At 52.7% G+C, this 14,377-nt stretch overlaps 1 protein-coding gene across 2 annotated transcripts; it reads left to right on the forward strand.

The window, feature by feature from the left end:
- Positions 1–4,145: 4,145 nt before the first annotated feature.
- On the forward strand, positions 4,146–14,319 carry MPND (MPN domain containing). Of its 2 annotated transcripts, none has more exons than XM_027547284.1 (13): positions 4,146–4,696; positions 4,777–5,050; positions 5,778–6,014; positions 8,721–8,853; positions 9,469–9,553; positions 9,771–9,867; positions 10,105–10,177; positions 10,258–10,334; positions 11,524–11,692; positions 11,778–11,848; positions 12,383–12,472; positions 13,129–13,221; positions 14,079–14,319. In XM_027547284.1, exons 1-13 carry the CDS (start codon positions 4,593–4,595, stop codon positions 14,163–14,165), a joined length of 1,590 nt encoding a protein of 529 aa, XP_027403085.1. In that variant the 5' UTR covers positions 4,146–4,592; the 3' UTR covers positions 14,166–14,319. The 2 variants fall into 2 exon arrangements, with proteins under 2 accessions (XP_027403085.1, XP_027403086.1); XM_027547285.1 differs by having other exon boundaries at positions 4,608–4,696; positions 4,794–5,050.
- The last annotated feature ends 58 nt before the right edge of the window (positions 14,320–14,377 follow it).

Genomic DNA, 14,377 nt, shown 5'->3' on the forward strand with positions numbered 1-14,377 from the left:
GGAGATTTCTTGAAATTTTGTACACAGGTCATGTCATTTGCAAATAGGGTTAATTTTCAATTTATATGCCTTTTATTTCTTTTTCTTGTCTTATTGTAATGGCTAGCACTTTCAGGACTCTGTTGAAGAATGGTGAGGGTGGACGCCTTTCCTTGTCCCCAGTCTCAATAGGAAAAGTGTTAAATCTTTTATCGTGAAGTACAAAGTTACCTGAAGTTTTGTCCATGTTCTTCATCAAGTTGATGTAGTTTCTCTCTGTTCCTGGTTTGCTGAGAGTTTTTATTATGAGTGGGTGTTGAATTCTATCAAATGCTTTTTTTTTTTTTCATGAATAGATACACTCTTGTGACATGTCTTCTTTAGCTTGTGTATTAGTTTTCTGTGGTCGCTGTAATAACTTATCATAAATATAGAGACTTAATACAACACAAATGTGTTATCTTACAGCTTTGTAGGTCAGGAGTCCTATGTGGTTCTCATGAAAATAAAATCAGGGTGTTGGCAGGACTATGTTCCTTATTCTTTTTTTCTTTTAAATATTTATTTATTTGGCTGTGTTGGGAAGTGCATGAACTCTCTAGTTGTGGCGCTCAGGCTTAGTTGCTCTGCAGCATGTGGGATCTTAGTTCCCTGACCAAGGATCGAACCCACATTGCCTGCATTGCAAGGTGGATTCTTAACCACTGGCCCACCAGGGAAGTCCCTGAGGGCTGTGTTCCTTTCTGAAGCCTCAAAGAATGAATCTATTTCCTTGCTTTCTCCAGCTTCTAGCTTTCCCCATTCCTTCCTCCATCTACAAAGCCAGCAATAGTGGGTAGAAACCTCATGTTATATCAATCTGAATTTCTTCCATAGTCACCTTTCCCTGACTCTCTTTCACATTTAAGGATGCCTGTTATTATGTTGGACTCAGTAGATAATCTGGGATCATCTCCTTGTTTTAATGATTATTACTTTATTTTAACGTCTCCTTATTTTAATTCGATTAGAAACTGTAATTCCATCTGAAAACTTAAATTCCCTTTGCCATGTAACCTAAATATTCCTAGGCCTTGGGAATTTGGACATTGAGATCTTTAGGGAACCACTGTTTCACCTACCACAGTCTCTTTAATACAGTGGAAAACACTCATTGAATTTGGAATATGGAAACAGCCCTGCAACCCTGGGATAAACTCCACTTTCTCATGATGAATACTTCTTTTTATATATTGCTGAATTCTATTTATTAACATTTTTTTTAAAGATTTTTTTGGGGTCTGGATTCATGAGGGATGTTCTGTACTTTTGTTTATTTGTACTCCCCTTATCTGGTTTTGGTATCAGGGTGACGGTAGCTTCATAAAATGAATTGGGAAGTGTTCCTTCTTCAATTTTCTGGAAGAGATTATGTAATGCATGCATGCACGTATGCTAAGTCGCTTCAGTGTCCGACTCTTTGCGACCCCGTAGACTGTAGCCTGCCAGGTTCCAGGTCCATGGGACTCTCCAGGCAAGAATTCTGGAATGGGTTGCCGTTTCCACACAGGGAGATTATGTAAAAGTGGTGTTAATTCTTCTTTGAACCTTCATAGAGTTTTTCACCCGGGCCTGGAGATTTCTTCTTTGGGAGTTTAATTTTTTTCAATTATTTTTTTCCCAAACAAATTAATATTTTTATTAGCATGGTAAAAAAAAAAATATGTTTTTTAAACACAGGAGATTTTGTCCTCAAATACTTGTTAGGTCCTGCTACTGAAATGAACTTGTAGCTAAACAACTTATGAACCGTGATGATACCTAGTCCATTTTAGGGGACTTTTAAAATTACAAATTCAATTTCCTTAATAGTTCTAGGACTGCCTGGACTTTATACACATAGCAAAGATTAGCCTTGGGAATTCACTGAAGAACTGTGTAACTCTTCCTCTCCTGAACTGTCTGGTAATGTTGATTACACTACTTGCCATTTAGGGGTGCTGTAAATTGTTAATGATTGATAAGGTCACAGTGGCTAATTTATCAAAGGCAATGGGGATTCATAGAAGGATTTAGAGCAATGGAGGGAGGTGGTCATAGTTGCATTTTAGTAAGATTCCTCTGGGGCCAGGATGGGAGATGTAAGGAGTGTGTGTGAATATGGAGGCCTGAATCTCCAGGAAATGATCCAGATGAGAGATGCTGGAGATTCAGCCCTGGGTTTTAGAGGAGAAGCAAAGAGAAAGTAGACAAGGCCATGGGCAAATAAACTGAGGCCATTTGAGCTCTGTTGAGTCTAAGCAGCTGTGTGTTGTGCTCAGTCGCTCAGTCCTGTCCAACTCTTTGAATCTCATGGACTGTAACCTACCAGGCTCCTCTGTCCATGGAATTTTTCCAGGCAAGAATACTGGAATGGATTGCCATTTCCTTCTCCAGGGGATATTTGTGATCCAGGGATTGAACCCATATCTCTTGAGTCTCCTGCATTGGCAGGCAGATTCTTTACCACTAGTGCCACTTGGGAAGCCCCCTAAGGGGCTGGAGATGCCTATCTGATGGCTGGACCCTGGGTGGGTGGTGAGATGACTCCAAAAGGAGGTTTGGACTGGACACAAAGTGAGTGTCAGGGAACATTAACTATCAAGTTAAGAAGAGAAAAACGGAATTTTCTTTGAGCCAAACTGAAGATTATAACAGGAAGCAGATTTTCTGAAAGCTCTAAGAACGGTTCCGCCTGTTAGTAGGCACAGTCATATATATTTCATTTATGCATGCATGCCTGCTGCGTCACTGATTCCCTGACCAGAGATTGAACCCACGCCCTGTACGGTGGAAGCATGGCTTCTGGACCTCCTTGAGACAAACGATCATACATCAAAATGACATACTGATATTTACATAAACTTCACTAAGGATACATAGTTCAGGTAAGCAAGTACAGAGTGAGCAGCAGATCATCATGACCCCTACAGAGCTGGGAAAGAACACTGTTCTTATAAGAAGATATATTGTCAACATTAGAAAAAAGAAAAAAAAAAAAAAAAAAAACATGGAGAAGGAAATGGTAACCCATTCTTGCCTGGGAAATCCCAGGGACAGAGGAGCCTGGCGGGCTACAGGCCAGGGTGTCGCAGAGTCGGTCACAACTGAGTGCGCATGCATGGCTGATTCACTTCGTTGTACAGCAGAAACTAACACAACATTGTAAAGCATTATCTTTCAATTTTTAAAAATGGGGAAAAAAGAAATAAAATGTTAGAAAAAGAAAAGAGACCTTTAATGTGGAGCAGGAGTTCCTATCTTTCCATCTTTGAGGATCTCTGGTTAATGTGTTACACAGATTAGCAAGAGAGGGAGGGAAGGGGTCCAAACAAAGAATTGTTTACTTTTTCTTGTCCTACCTTAAAATACAAATCTTATTGCATCATGAGTAATAATAATCACTCACATTCCCCAGCTCTTACTATACGTCAAGTCCTGTTCTTTAACAACTCTCAAGTAGGAATTGTTATCCGCAGGAGCAGAGAGGTGGAGACACATGGCCAAAGTCACAGAACTGGGAAATGGTAGAGCAAGATTTGGAGCTAGGCTCACTCATTCCAGACCACTGTGGCTGGACAGCCCTGTCCCTAACAGCCTGTCCCCTCTTTCAGACCGGCATCGGTAGCTGAGTCCAGCCGAAAAATTGCCGTGCAGCTGGAGGGAGCCCCTGCCCAGGGCTTTCAGCCCTCCCTGGGGTTGGGGAGTCCCAGCACTGGGAGGTGGCCCTGCGCCTCGGGGCAAAGGTCCTGGGACAGTGACCAGAGACAAAAGAGCAGCAGCTGTCGCCCGCACTCCTAGCCAGTCTCCGCCCACGTGCACCGCGAGCTGAGGGTTGGGTGGGAGAGGTTGGGGGGTGGGTCTCAAGGGAGGTTTGAGCCGCGAACTGATTGGTTGGTTGAAGACCAGACCCTAAAATGGATTGGACACGTAAGGCCCAGGGACTCCTGCTGACTGGTCGAGGAGGAGCAATTTAACGCTTGACTGGCAGGAGGGATTCCACCCTCTATCGTCTATTGGCTGAAGATGAAATAACCTAGTTATAATTGGCTGGCGGGCTCAGCTGCAATCCAATCAAGGCAGTCGAAGGCCGCCGGGGGAAGGTGGAAATTAACCCTTTAGAGAATGCCGCCCGTCTTGGGCACTTCAGAGTCGAGGCGCCGGGTTGTTTCCTCGATTCTGGCCCGCAGCCCCAGGGCAGTGGGGCTCATCCTCCCAGGCCTCAGTGTCTTCCTGGTACCAACAGCTGAGGCCTGTGGGTCCCTCATTAGGAGTGATCATGTATCTCAATTTCCCCGCTAGTCGTAGCGGGTTGAGCGCCGCTAAGTCCCCCAGCCCCAGGCCTCAGTCGGTGACCTCGGGTGGAGTCATTGGTTCTCCGAAAGCGGAAGCCCCCGGCCTCAGTGTTCCCAGTGGTGTCCCGAGCTCTCGGTTACCACCTCCCTCCCACGGAAGGTGGCCTCAGGCCTCAGTTTCCCGAATGGTCCCCTAGGGTTGAACCCCCACCTCCCTCTCCCGCTTGAACAGGCCAGAGTCTGGCTTTCCCCGGCTCGCCTCTGCTGGCCAAGCCCCCAGTAGCCCACCGGCGGCGGCCAATGGCAGAGGTGCTCCCCCCTAGGGGCGGAGCCGCGTCACGTGCCGGGAAGAAAGAGCCCGAGGCGCACCGGGCGCGGGGCGTGGGGCGGAACGACCATGGCAGGTACGGCGGGCCTGGCGGGGGGCCGGTGGGGGACCGGGCTGGGTGGCTGCACCGGCTCAGGGCGCACGGCTCCGCTGCAGCCTGTCGCTGCCCGTAGCTCCGGAACCGCTGTCCCCTGCGGGCGCCGCGGGCGAGGAGGCGCCGGATGAAGACGAGGACGAGGCGGAGGCCGAGGACCCGGAGCGGCCAGGGGCATCGGGAGGCGCGCGCGGCGGCGGAGGCGGCGGCGGGGCGGGACCGGGGAGCTGCGGCGGGCCAGGGGGCGCGCTAACTAGGCGCGCGGTCACGCTGCGGGTGCTCCTCAAAGACGCGCTGCTGGAGCCCGGCGCCGGAGTGCTGTCCATCTACTACCTGGTGAGCGCCTCCCAGCCTCATCCCATTCCAGCTCGTGCAAAAAGGGGAAACCCGGGTCCAGTGTGCTTTCTTGCCGCAACCCGAGCCCCTGGTGTGAGGAGGGGAAACTGAAGCACAGAGCATCCTGACCCAGCAGGAGCCTTTCTGGGTGGGAGAACACTGTTCACCAAACTCTCCATTCCACAAAGGAGATCTTAGGCTCGGAGAAGACACTAGTGCCTTCCTGGCTATGTGACTTCACTCAACTTATGCGTATCCTAGTTTCCCCATCCGTAAAATGGGATTTTCTTTCCTCGCATGGGGTTGCATGAGGATGCAATGAATAAGCTGCTCAGTAGTGTGCCTGCTACACAGTAAGTCCCTTATAAGTGTTTGTTATTATTACCATATTGTTATTGTTCTCTTTGTGAATGGGAGCAGCTTGTGAATTGAGCATCTGCTGTGTCCCAGGCTGTGTTGGGTGTTAGGGACCCAGTGGAGATCAAGTCACATGCAGTTCTTGTCCTTTGGGGCTCACAGTCCAGTGAAGGGAGTGGGGATGGGCACATAACTTGACGGTTTCAATCCAGGCTGATCAGGATGATACCTAAGCTGTAAGCCTCCTGGAAGGAGGTGGGAGATGGGTGGCAAGCCCTGGGAAGCAGCATGGGGTCAGGGAGGACTTCCTGGAGGAGGGAATCTTGATGAGTACCAGCTCCTGGGTTCAGCCAACCCACTGTCATTGCAGGGGAAGAAGTTCGTGGGAGACCTGCAGCCCGATGGAAGGATTGTGTGGCAGGAAACAGGCCAGGTGTTCAACTCACCCAGCGCCTGGGCCACTCATTGCAAGAAGCTGGTGAACCCGGCCAAGAAGTCTGGCTGTGGCTGGGCCTCTGTCAAATACAAGGGCCAGAAACTGGACAAGTACAAAGCTGCTTGGCTCCGCCGAAACCAGCTCCATATGACTGCAACTGCCGCTGATGAGGTACATCCTTCAGCCTCTCTGACTCACTGCTGGATAAAGAGTGCCCAGAGAGAGAATGTTGGAGCTGGGGCCTTGAGGGATGAATAGGAGTTGATCAGAGTGAGATGAAGGGTAAAGAGCTTTCCAGAGGAAGGAATGGCATATGCACAGCTTTGTAGGCATGAAGAAACACATGATGCTTAAGGAACCATTTTTAGCTGATGCAACTGGAGATTCAATGCCTTAGTAGCTGAGGGGGCTGGCAGCATTGGCAGGGACCAGATTTTGGAGGGTCTTGAGTGCTGTGATAGTAATACACACACACACATACACACAGAGGCTGGAGTTGATGCTGCAGTCTTTTTTTTTTTTTTTTTAATGTTTTTCTTTATTTGGCTGCAGCAGGTCTTAGTTTCGGTTCCTGGGCTCTTTGTTGTAGTGATGTGCCTCTCTCTGGTTGTGGCTTGGACTCCCGAGTGCCCAGGCTTAGTTGCCCCACAGCACGTGGGATCTTAGTTCCCTGACAAGAGATTGAACCCAGATTCCCTGCATTGGAAGGCAGATTCTTAACCTCCTGACCACCAGGGAAGTCCCTGGATGCTGCAGTCTCGAGGCAGAATTTCTTGTTTTCCAGGAAGCCTTAGGTTTTGCTCTTAAGGCCTTTCACCTGATTGGGTGAGGCCCACCGACAGTATCAAGGGTAATCTTCTTTACTGAAAGTTAACTTATTGTAGATGTCGACCACATCAACCAGATGCCTTCACAGCAACACCTAGACTAGTGTTTGATTCAGTAACTGGGTACTATAGCTGAGCCTGGTTGACTTATAAAACTAACCTTCACACGACACCATAGGGCTATTCATTCAGGAAGCATTTAATAAATGCCAGCTGTGTGCCAGGCCCTCTTCTACGAGCTGGAGATAAAGCAGAGAGCCAAATGAGAAACATCCTTGCCTTCATGGAGAGAGAAACAAACAAAAGAAATAAGTCCATCTTATCATACTTTGGAAGAAGTGAGCAGGGGCAGGGGATGCAAGTGCTGAAAGGGATAGGATGGCCAGGGAAGGCCTCATTGAGAAAGTGACATCTGATCAGTGAACTGAAGGGGTGGAGGCAGGGAGCAAAAAGTTTTCTGGAAAACAGCATGTGCAAAGGCTTGGTGTTTTGGGGGAACAGCAAGGCTCTGATGCGGCTGGAGCAGAGAGTGATCATAGGGAGAGAGGGAGGAGGGAAGGGCAGGGAGGCGAAAGGGGCAAGTCTTGGAGGGCATGGTGGTCTGTGGGCAAGACTTGGGCTTGTACCCTGAGGGAAGTCGGATCCCTGGAGTACTGTGAGCAGAGTAGGTGTGGGGCCTGAGTCAGGTCATTAGCGGCGCCCCCTGGTGGCCGCTGTTGGGAGGACAATAGGAGCCAGGGATTCAGGGTTCAGGTGGGTGATGATGGGGTGTATCTGGCCGGCCTTTGAGGAGGAGGAAGTGGGTAAGTTCTGGTTAATTTTGAAAGTGGATGTGATGTGATTTGCTGGTGGATCTGATGTTGGTGTTAGGAGATGTCTTGTTCCCCCAAATGTTTTTGCAAGCGCGTGGACAGGATTACCCTCATCGGAGATGTGTGGAGGAGCAAGTTTAGGGTGATGGTCTGGGTGGCCTTGTTGAATGTGAACACCCCCTTTTGAGATGTCAGGGACTAGTCGGACCTGGGGTCCAGAGGTCAGGGGAGACCTAGCCTGGAGTCAGGACTGTGGGCAGTTGTCCAGGGGGCACACGGGGTTTGAGGCCCCTCAGAAGGGGTGTAGGTGGGGGAATAAAGAGGCGGGAGGACCCAGCCCTGGCCCAACGAGTGAGATGGAGGAGAATAAGGGGGTCCAGGAGTGGTGGGAGGTAAGCCGGTCAGTGCGGGGGTGGGGATCCCTGAGGAGTTACCAGGAGACGCTGCTGAGAGGAGGAGAGGGACAGAGACTGAGATGTGGCTGTTGGGTTTGGACAGAGAGGTCACCTCATCAAGGAAGGGCTCTTTAGGAGAAAGGAGGAGGAGAGGTTGTTGAGAGAATCTGATCAACTAATCCATGCAAAGTGTTTGCCAGCTGGATGAATGGAGCAGCAGGGCATATGCTTGGCATATGCCTAATGCTTTGCACGCATTATCTAATTTCACCCTTTTGCCACCCCTGTGGGGCTAGAAGTCATTGTGCCGTTTTACAGGAGAATAGAGCCTGAAGTCTGGAGAAGGCAATGGCACCCTACTCCTGTACTCTTGCCTGGAAAATCCCATGGACGGAGGAGCCTGGTGGGCTGCAGTCCTTGGGGTCGCTAAGAGTCGGACACGACTAAGCGACTTCACTTTCACTCTTCACTTTCATGCACTGGAGAAGGAAATGGCAACCCACTCCAGTATTCTTGCATGGAGGATCCCAAGGACAGAGTAGCCTGATGGGCTGCCGTCTATGGGGTCGCACAGAATCGGACACGACTGAAGTGACTTAGCAGCAGCAGCAGCAGAGCCTGAAGTCAGTTTGTAATAGGCAGAGGCGGTATTCCAGCCTGAGCAACTAACTGGTCCACATCCTAGATTGTCTCTGCTCACTCTCTCCCTCTAGTGGGCACCCGGGGCAACGACAGGAATGGCAGGTTCTGGCCTGCCAGAGTTCTTGGTCGAACTTGGGGGGAGGGTATGGAGAATACAGCTAAAAGTCCCGTCGCGTTTCCCCCAACCCCGACCCCACTCAGAGCCCGGCCAGCGAAGGAGAGGAGGAGGAGCCGCTGATAGAGGAAGAGGAGGAGGAGGTTCTGACAGCAGCCTCAGCGGACGACAAGAGTAGGAGACCGCAAGGGAAGGGCCCCTCGGAGCCTGTCCATTCGGGTAAGAGGTGTGGGGGAGGGGAGGAGGTGGGAACAGTGGCGGGAGGTGGACAGAGCTCAGGCCGGAGAGGAGGCTGGGTGTAGAGCCCGCTAGAAGCCTGGCTGACTTCCCAGCCCTCGCTGCCTAATTTCACTCTCACTGCCTGACTTTTTAAGCTCTAATTCTACATTTCTTGGTCCCACTGCCTAATTTCTTTATCCTTACTCCTCCATAGGATTTCTTTGCCCTGTTGCCTGATTTCTTTGCCTGACTGGTCCTCACCTGATTTCCTGATCCCTTCTTCTGATTTTTTAGTTTCTTATGTCCAGTTTGTTGACTTGCTGCCTGATTTCTTTATTTTTAAAAATATTGATTGATTGATTGATTTGGCTGTACTGGGTCTTAGTTGCCGCTTGCGCGATCTGGTTCCCTTACCAGGGGTGGAACCCACGTCCCCTGCACTGGGAGCATGGCGTCTTAGTCACTGGACCACCAGGGAAGTCCTTTCTTGATTTTTTAAGACTGCCCCTGGAGTCTTCTTTCTTTCTTGGACTAACCGGTCTTGGTTTTCCAGTTCCTGGCTGGGGAGAAACTGATACTGACATCTTTCTTTAACACCCCCTGCCAACTCCCCAGAGGCCACGCCCCCAGGGAAAAGGGTGGACAACAAGATCCGGGTGCCGGTGCGCTACTGCATGCTGGGAAGTCGTGACTCGGCCAGGTCAGATGCACCCCATGCCCGCTGGAAGAACCCCCACCCTCATCCCCATCTACAGAAGCTCTTGCAGCATGGGGTTGGGGGACAAGGGCAGGCAGGGGAAGGATGGAGACAAGGCCTCAGATCTTCAGAACTAGCTGTGGGACCGAGGGAGCCAGTGTGTGGGTGAGGGAAGGGCCTTGGGGTTCCTGAGGCTGTGGAACCTTCCTGGCTCCCACAGGAACCCCCACACCCTGGTGGAAGTAACGTCTTTCGCAGCTATCAACAAGTTCCAGCCGTTCAACGTGGCCGTCTCCAGCAACGTGCTGTTCCTGCTGGTGTGTGCCCACCTCCTACCTTGTCCCTTAGGGCTCAGGGGCTCCCAGGCTTGGGGAGGGGCTGGTCCCTGCCCAGAGGGTCCTTGGAATAGAGACCTTGTCTGCTCTGTTTACTATTGGTAAATAGTAGGCACTCAATCAATATCTGAGGAAGGAGGGGGGTGGGCTGACCCCCAGGACGGCCTTGGGACCAGGCACAGTCTGAGCGGGTCTTCCCATGTCCCTCCCCCTCCCCAGGACTTCCACAGCCACCTGACCCGCAGCCAGGTCGTGGGGTACCTGGGGGGCCGCTGGGACATCAACAGTCAGAGTGGGTATTGGGGGCCCATGGGCAGAGAGGGTGTTTGGGGGCCAGGGTCAATGTCCACCCCTTCTCCCGCCTCCGTGCAGTGCTCACGGTGCTCAGAGCCTTCCCCTGTCGGAGCCGGCTGGGGGACGCGGAGACCGCAGCCACCGTGGAAGAGGAGGTGAGGGGGCGCATGGCAACGGGGCATTTGTGGGTGAGGGGGCGCAGGCTGGTGTGCACACAGCTGTCCTGGCTACTGCGTCAGGGCGCCTAGCGCCGTGTCGCCACTCAGCAAGGGTGCAGATAGGTACGTGTGAGCTCCAGTCCCTGCACCTGTGACCCCCACCGTCATTCTTCCTCTGCGCAGATGCCGCCAGCCCCTTCCCCGCTCAGACTGCCTGTCACCTGGTAAAGGCCGGATAGATATTAAATGCCCTCCTTCGATGTTTTCATAACAGTGCTTAGTATGCGCCTAGCACTGCACTAAGCACTCCACCCCCACCTTTTCCAGCATGGTCAGTTCCGGAGGACAGAATAGGTGTGCATTTGGTGCACAGCTTTCTCCACCCGCCTCTTCCTTTCTCTTTAGGCTTGCGCTTGCCTCTACTTGCGTTCGCACATCTGCCTCTTTAACTATTTATTGAGTACCTACTGTGTGCCAGGAATTGTTCCTTGAGCTGGGGATACAGCAGTGAGCAAAATAATATTTTGCCTTAGATTTACAATAGGAGCATTTGTTATTTTATTATTATTATATTATTATTCTATTTTGGCTGCGCCACGGCGGCTTGCAGGATCTTGGTTCCTACACCAGGGATTGAGACCCACCCCTTGTGGGGCTGTGAGAGGTCCAAGTCCTTAACCACTAGACCACCGGGGAATATAGGAGGCTTTAAAACAAAATTACTTATGTTTGGCTCTGCTGGGTCTTTTCTCTAGTTGTGGGGGCTTCTCTTATTGCAGAGCTCGGGCTCTGGAGCATAGGGACTTAAGTAGTTGCGGCTCCCAGGTTCAATTGTTGTGGATGGGCTTATTTACTCTCCAGCATGTGGAGTCCTCCCGCATCTGGGGTTGAACCCTTTATCTCTTGCATTGGCAGGCAGGTTCTTTACAGCTGAGCCACCGGAGAAGCCTGGAGCATCTTCTTTATGTCTTTGTTGACTGTCCCCCTCACTGGATTTGCTGAGCGCGGGGCAGGGTATGTCTCGGTTGCTCACTGATGTATCCTCAGAGGCCTGGTACACAGCAGGCGCTCATTAAATGTTGGCTGTGTGTGCCTGGCGTGCTGGCCGCCGGGAGTGGCGGTCACGCACCAGGGCTGGTGGAACCCCTCCGTCCCGCGCCGGCCCCAGCCGCGTCTCTGCCCTTAGATCTACCAGAGCCTGCTCCTGCGCGGCCTGTCCCTGGTGGGCTGGTACCACAGCCACCCGCATAGCCCGGCGCTACCGTCGCTGCAGGACATCGATAAGCAGATGGACTACCAGCTGCGGCTGCAGGGCTCCAGCAACGGTTTCCAGCCCTGCCTCGCCCTGCTCTGCTGTGAGTCCAGGGAAAGGGGTGGGCCTGGGCCCTGCTGGTCACCGAGATCCCAGATCCAGCTCCTTCTCTGTGTCTCCGTCTGCAGCCCCTTACTACTCTGGCAACCCCGGCCCAGAGTCCAAGATCTCGCCCTTCTGGGTGATGCCGCCCCCTGAGGTAGGCGGGGCTTCAGGGGAGGTGTGGATGGGGCCCTGCGTGGTTGTGGTTGTGGGCGGGGTCAGGAGGGCTTGTTAGCGGCGGAAAGCCAGTACTCTGGTTCCCGGCTCATCTGGGGAGCTGGGGCCTCAGATTGTCTCATCTGTGAGATAGGAACATAATAATTGCGCTGAGGCAGTAGGTGTGAGTGATGTTGAAAAGGTTGGGGCTCCAACTGTAGCAAGCTGCCTTGGCTACCAGTATGGCCTCCGACCTGAGACCTGTCTGGTTTCATTCTCCAAGTCCAGTCTTGGAGTCAGAAATCAGCTTTAGAAAGGAATTTGGGAGCCATGGCCACTCCTGTGTGTGTCTGTGATGGAGGCCACTCTGCCTCCCAGGTCACATTGCTGGGTTCTTCTGAGATCCCAGCCCAGAGCCAGGCCTGCAGTGTGGATTCCCTGGCCCCCAGCCCAGGGAACTTCCTGCTGTGCCCTGAAGTATTGGGCTGGGGGGCGGGGCGGGGGTAGCTAGTGGTGACCAGCTTGTCTCCGCCAGCAAAGGCCCAGTGACTATGGCATCCCAATGGACGTGGAAATGGCCTATGTCCAGGACAACTTCCTGACTAATGACATCCTCCATGAGATGGTAAGCTGACTCTGGGGTGGTGTGGGTGGGGGACCCTGGGAGGAGCAGGCGGGGGCTGAGGGCGCCCCACTAGTTGGCTATAACTCTAGGAGTCAGGAAGCTGTGGTTGAAAGTGCCACATCAAGACCCAGATCAGGTCTCTTCTGCTGCTGAAAATCACGGGCTCTAAGGATCAAGTCCCCAGTCTCTGCCCCGGCCCCTCCCCCCACCCCCACCCGGCCTCCTTGCTGTTCTGGAAGGTGCTAGGGACGCTCCTACCTTGGGCTTCTGCACCTGCCACTGATTCTCCCAGTGGAGATATGTGAGGACCTCAGGTGTTACTTCTGCCATTCAATAGGCATTTAAACAAATGGAGCTAGTTCATCACACCTGTGACTTCACAGATGTTCCTGCTCAGACTAAGGCTAGGCCAGGGAGTCTTTCAGGGCTGCAGAGGTAGAAAGAATTGCATTCAGTGATTCTTCTGCTTCTGGGGGAGGCATCTTCTCCTCTAGGCAGCCCTCTCTCCTGCCAAATGCCTTCATTTCCCCAGGGTGGCACTGCTCGGGGGCCCCTCTCTTGGGGAACTGGGTAACCCCTACGTGCTGTGCTGCGTTAGTCCAGAGGCCCCTTGAAGGGCGGCAGCGGCTGGGGCTCATGTGTTCCTTTCCCACTAGATGCTGCTGGTAGAGTTCTACAGGGGCGCCCCTGACTTCATCAGGTTCCAGGAGCCTTGGAACCAGGAGCACACCTACCTGGACAAGCTGAAGGTGAGTGAGGCTCACACCTCGAGTCCTGTGCAAGCCCTTCCTTTTGTAAAGATCTCAGGGAGCCCCACAAGAATATATCCAGAGGCAGCTCGAGGAAAAGTGAGTTAAGTGAGCTTGTACAAAAGTATTTTAGTCAGATGTAAGCGCTGCCAAAGAAAAGTCACGTTTGTCACACAAGGGTGGTGACAGTGGTGGAGATGGCTATCAAGTACGGATGAAGATGTAAAAGCCTGCAGCCCTTGTGGCCCTGGGGCTATCCTGGCTGAGACGCTGCCCCTGAACAGGAGGGGCTCTGAGTCTGAAGCACAGCAGAGCTGAGCCAGGCAGAGGGGCTGGTGCTGGGAGTAGGCCGATCCAGTCCGCCCTGCACCACCCCCCCAACCCCCGCGGCTCTCCCCGCTCCCCCCCCCCCGGCTCCCCCCCCTCCCCTCCCCCCCCCCCCCTCGTTAAGTCAGCGGTCTGTGTCAGCAAGGGCTTGGCAGCCTTTTGTGTCCTGCCTGGGAGTCATTCTCAGAAGACACATTCTCAGAAGACACATCTCACTCGGCTTTACAGAGAACCAGCTTCATATATTTGCTTGTTCTGTTCAGACTGAACAGTGACCCGGGCTTAAAGCTGCCACACTGGTCACCTCCTGCCGCGGTGCTGGGTGGGAAGGGTGGGCGTGGCCTGGGCGCACGGGGGGGCGGGGCGTGTGAGAGCAGACTGTCGAAGGTGTGGAGGAATCTTACCCCCGCCCCCGACGACATTCCTAGGCCCAGGATGCACCTGGAGGTGTGGTTTTAGGGACACCACCGGGGTTAGCGGAGCCCTTAGCGGGGCAGCAGCCCTGAGGCGCCGGACCTGCCTGTTTTCAGATCTCCCTGGCCAGCAGGATGCCCAAGGACCAGGGCCTAGGCCACATGCTGGAGCAGGTTTACAGCCTCCTCAAGCAAGGGAACTGAGGGAACCAGTCTTCAAAGACAGGAGAGGGCTCTGATTAGACGTGCCCCCTGCGCCTCTGGGTGATGGGATGGGTCCAGGGCTTCTTTGCTGTTTGTCCCGTGTGACTGACTGTGACAGCAGGGGCTCAGATTATATAATAAAGGAGAAACGGGCCAGGTGTCTCTCAGGTGCTGTGACTGTGGGGAGGGCCTGAGCTGGTGACCAGGCAAGT

The sequence above is a fragment of the Bos indicus x Bos taurus genome, chromosome 7 (genome assembly GCF_003369695.1).
Source record: "Bos indicus x Bos taurus breed Angus x Brahman F1 hybrid chromosome 7, Bos_hybrid_MaternalHap_v2.0, whole genome shotgun sequence".
NCBI lineage: Eukaryota > Metazoa > Chordata > Mammalia > Artiodactyla > Bovidae > Bos > Bos indicus x Bos taurus.

Bases quoted from the DNA above. Each gene is read 5' to 3' on its own strand.
- MPND (XM_027547284.1), top strand. From the start codon at position 4,593: ATGGCAGAGGTGCTCCCCCCTAGGGGCGGAGCCGCGTCACGTGCCGGG. The intron at 10,335-11,523 runs GTGAGGGGGCGC...CTCTGCCCTTAG, and splicing joins CAGCCACCGTGGAAGAGGAG to ATCTACCAGAGCCTGCTCCT. The intron at 11,849-12,382 runs GTAGGCGGGGCT...TGTCTCCGCCAG, and splicing joins GGGTGATGCCGCCCCCTGAG to CAAAGGCCCAGTGACTATGG.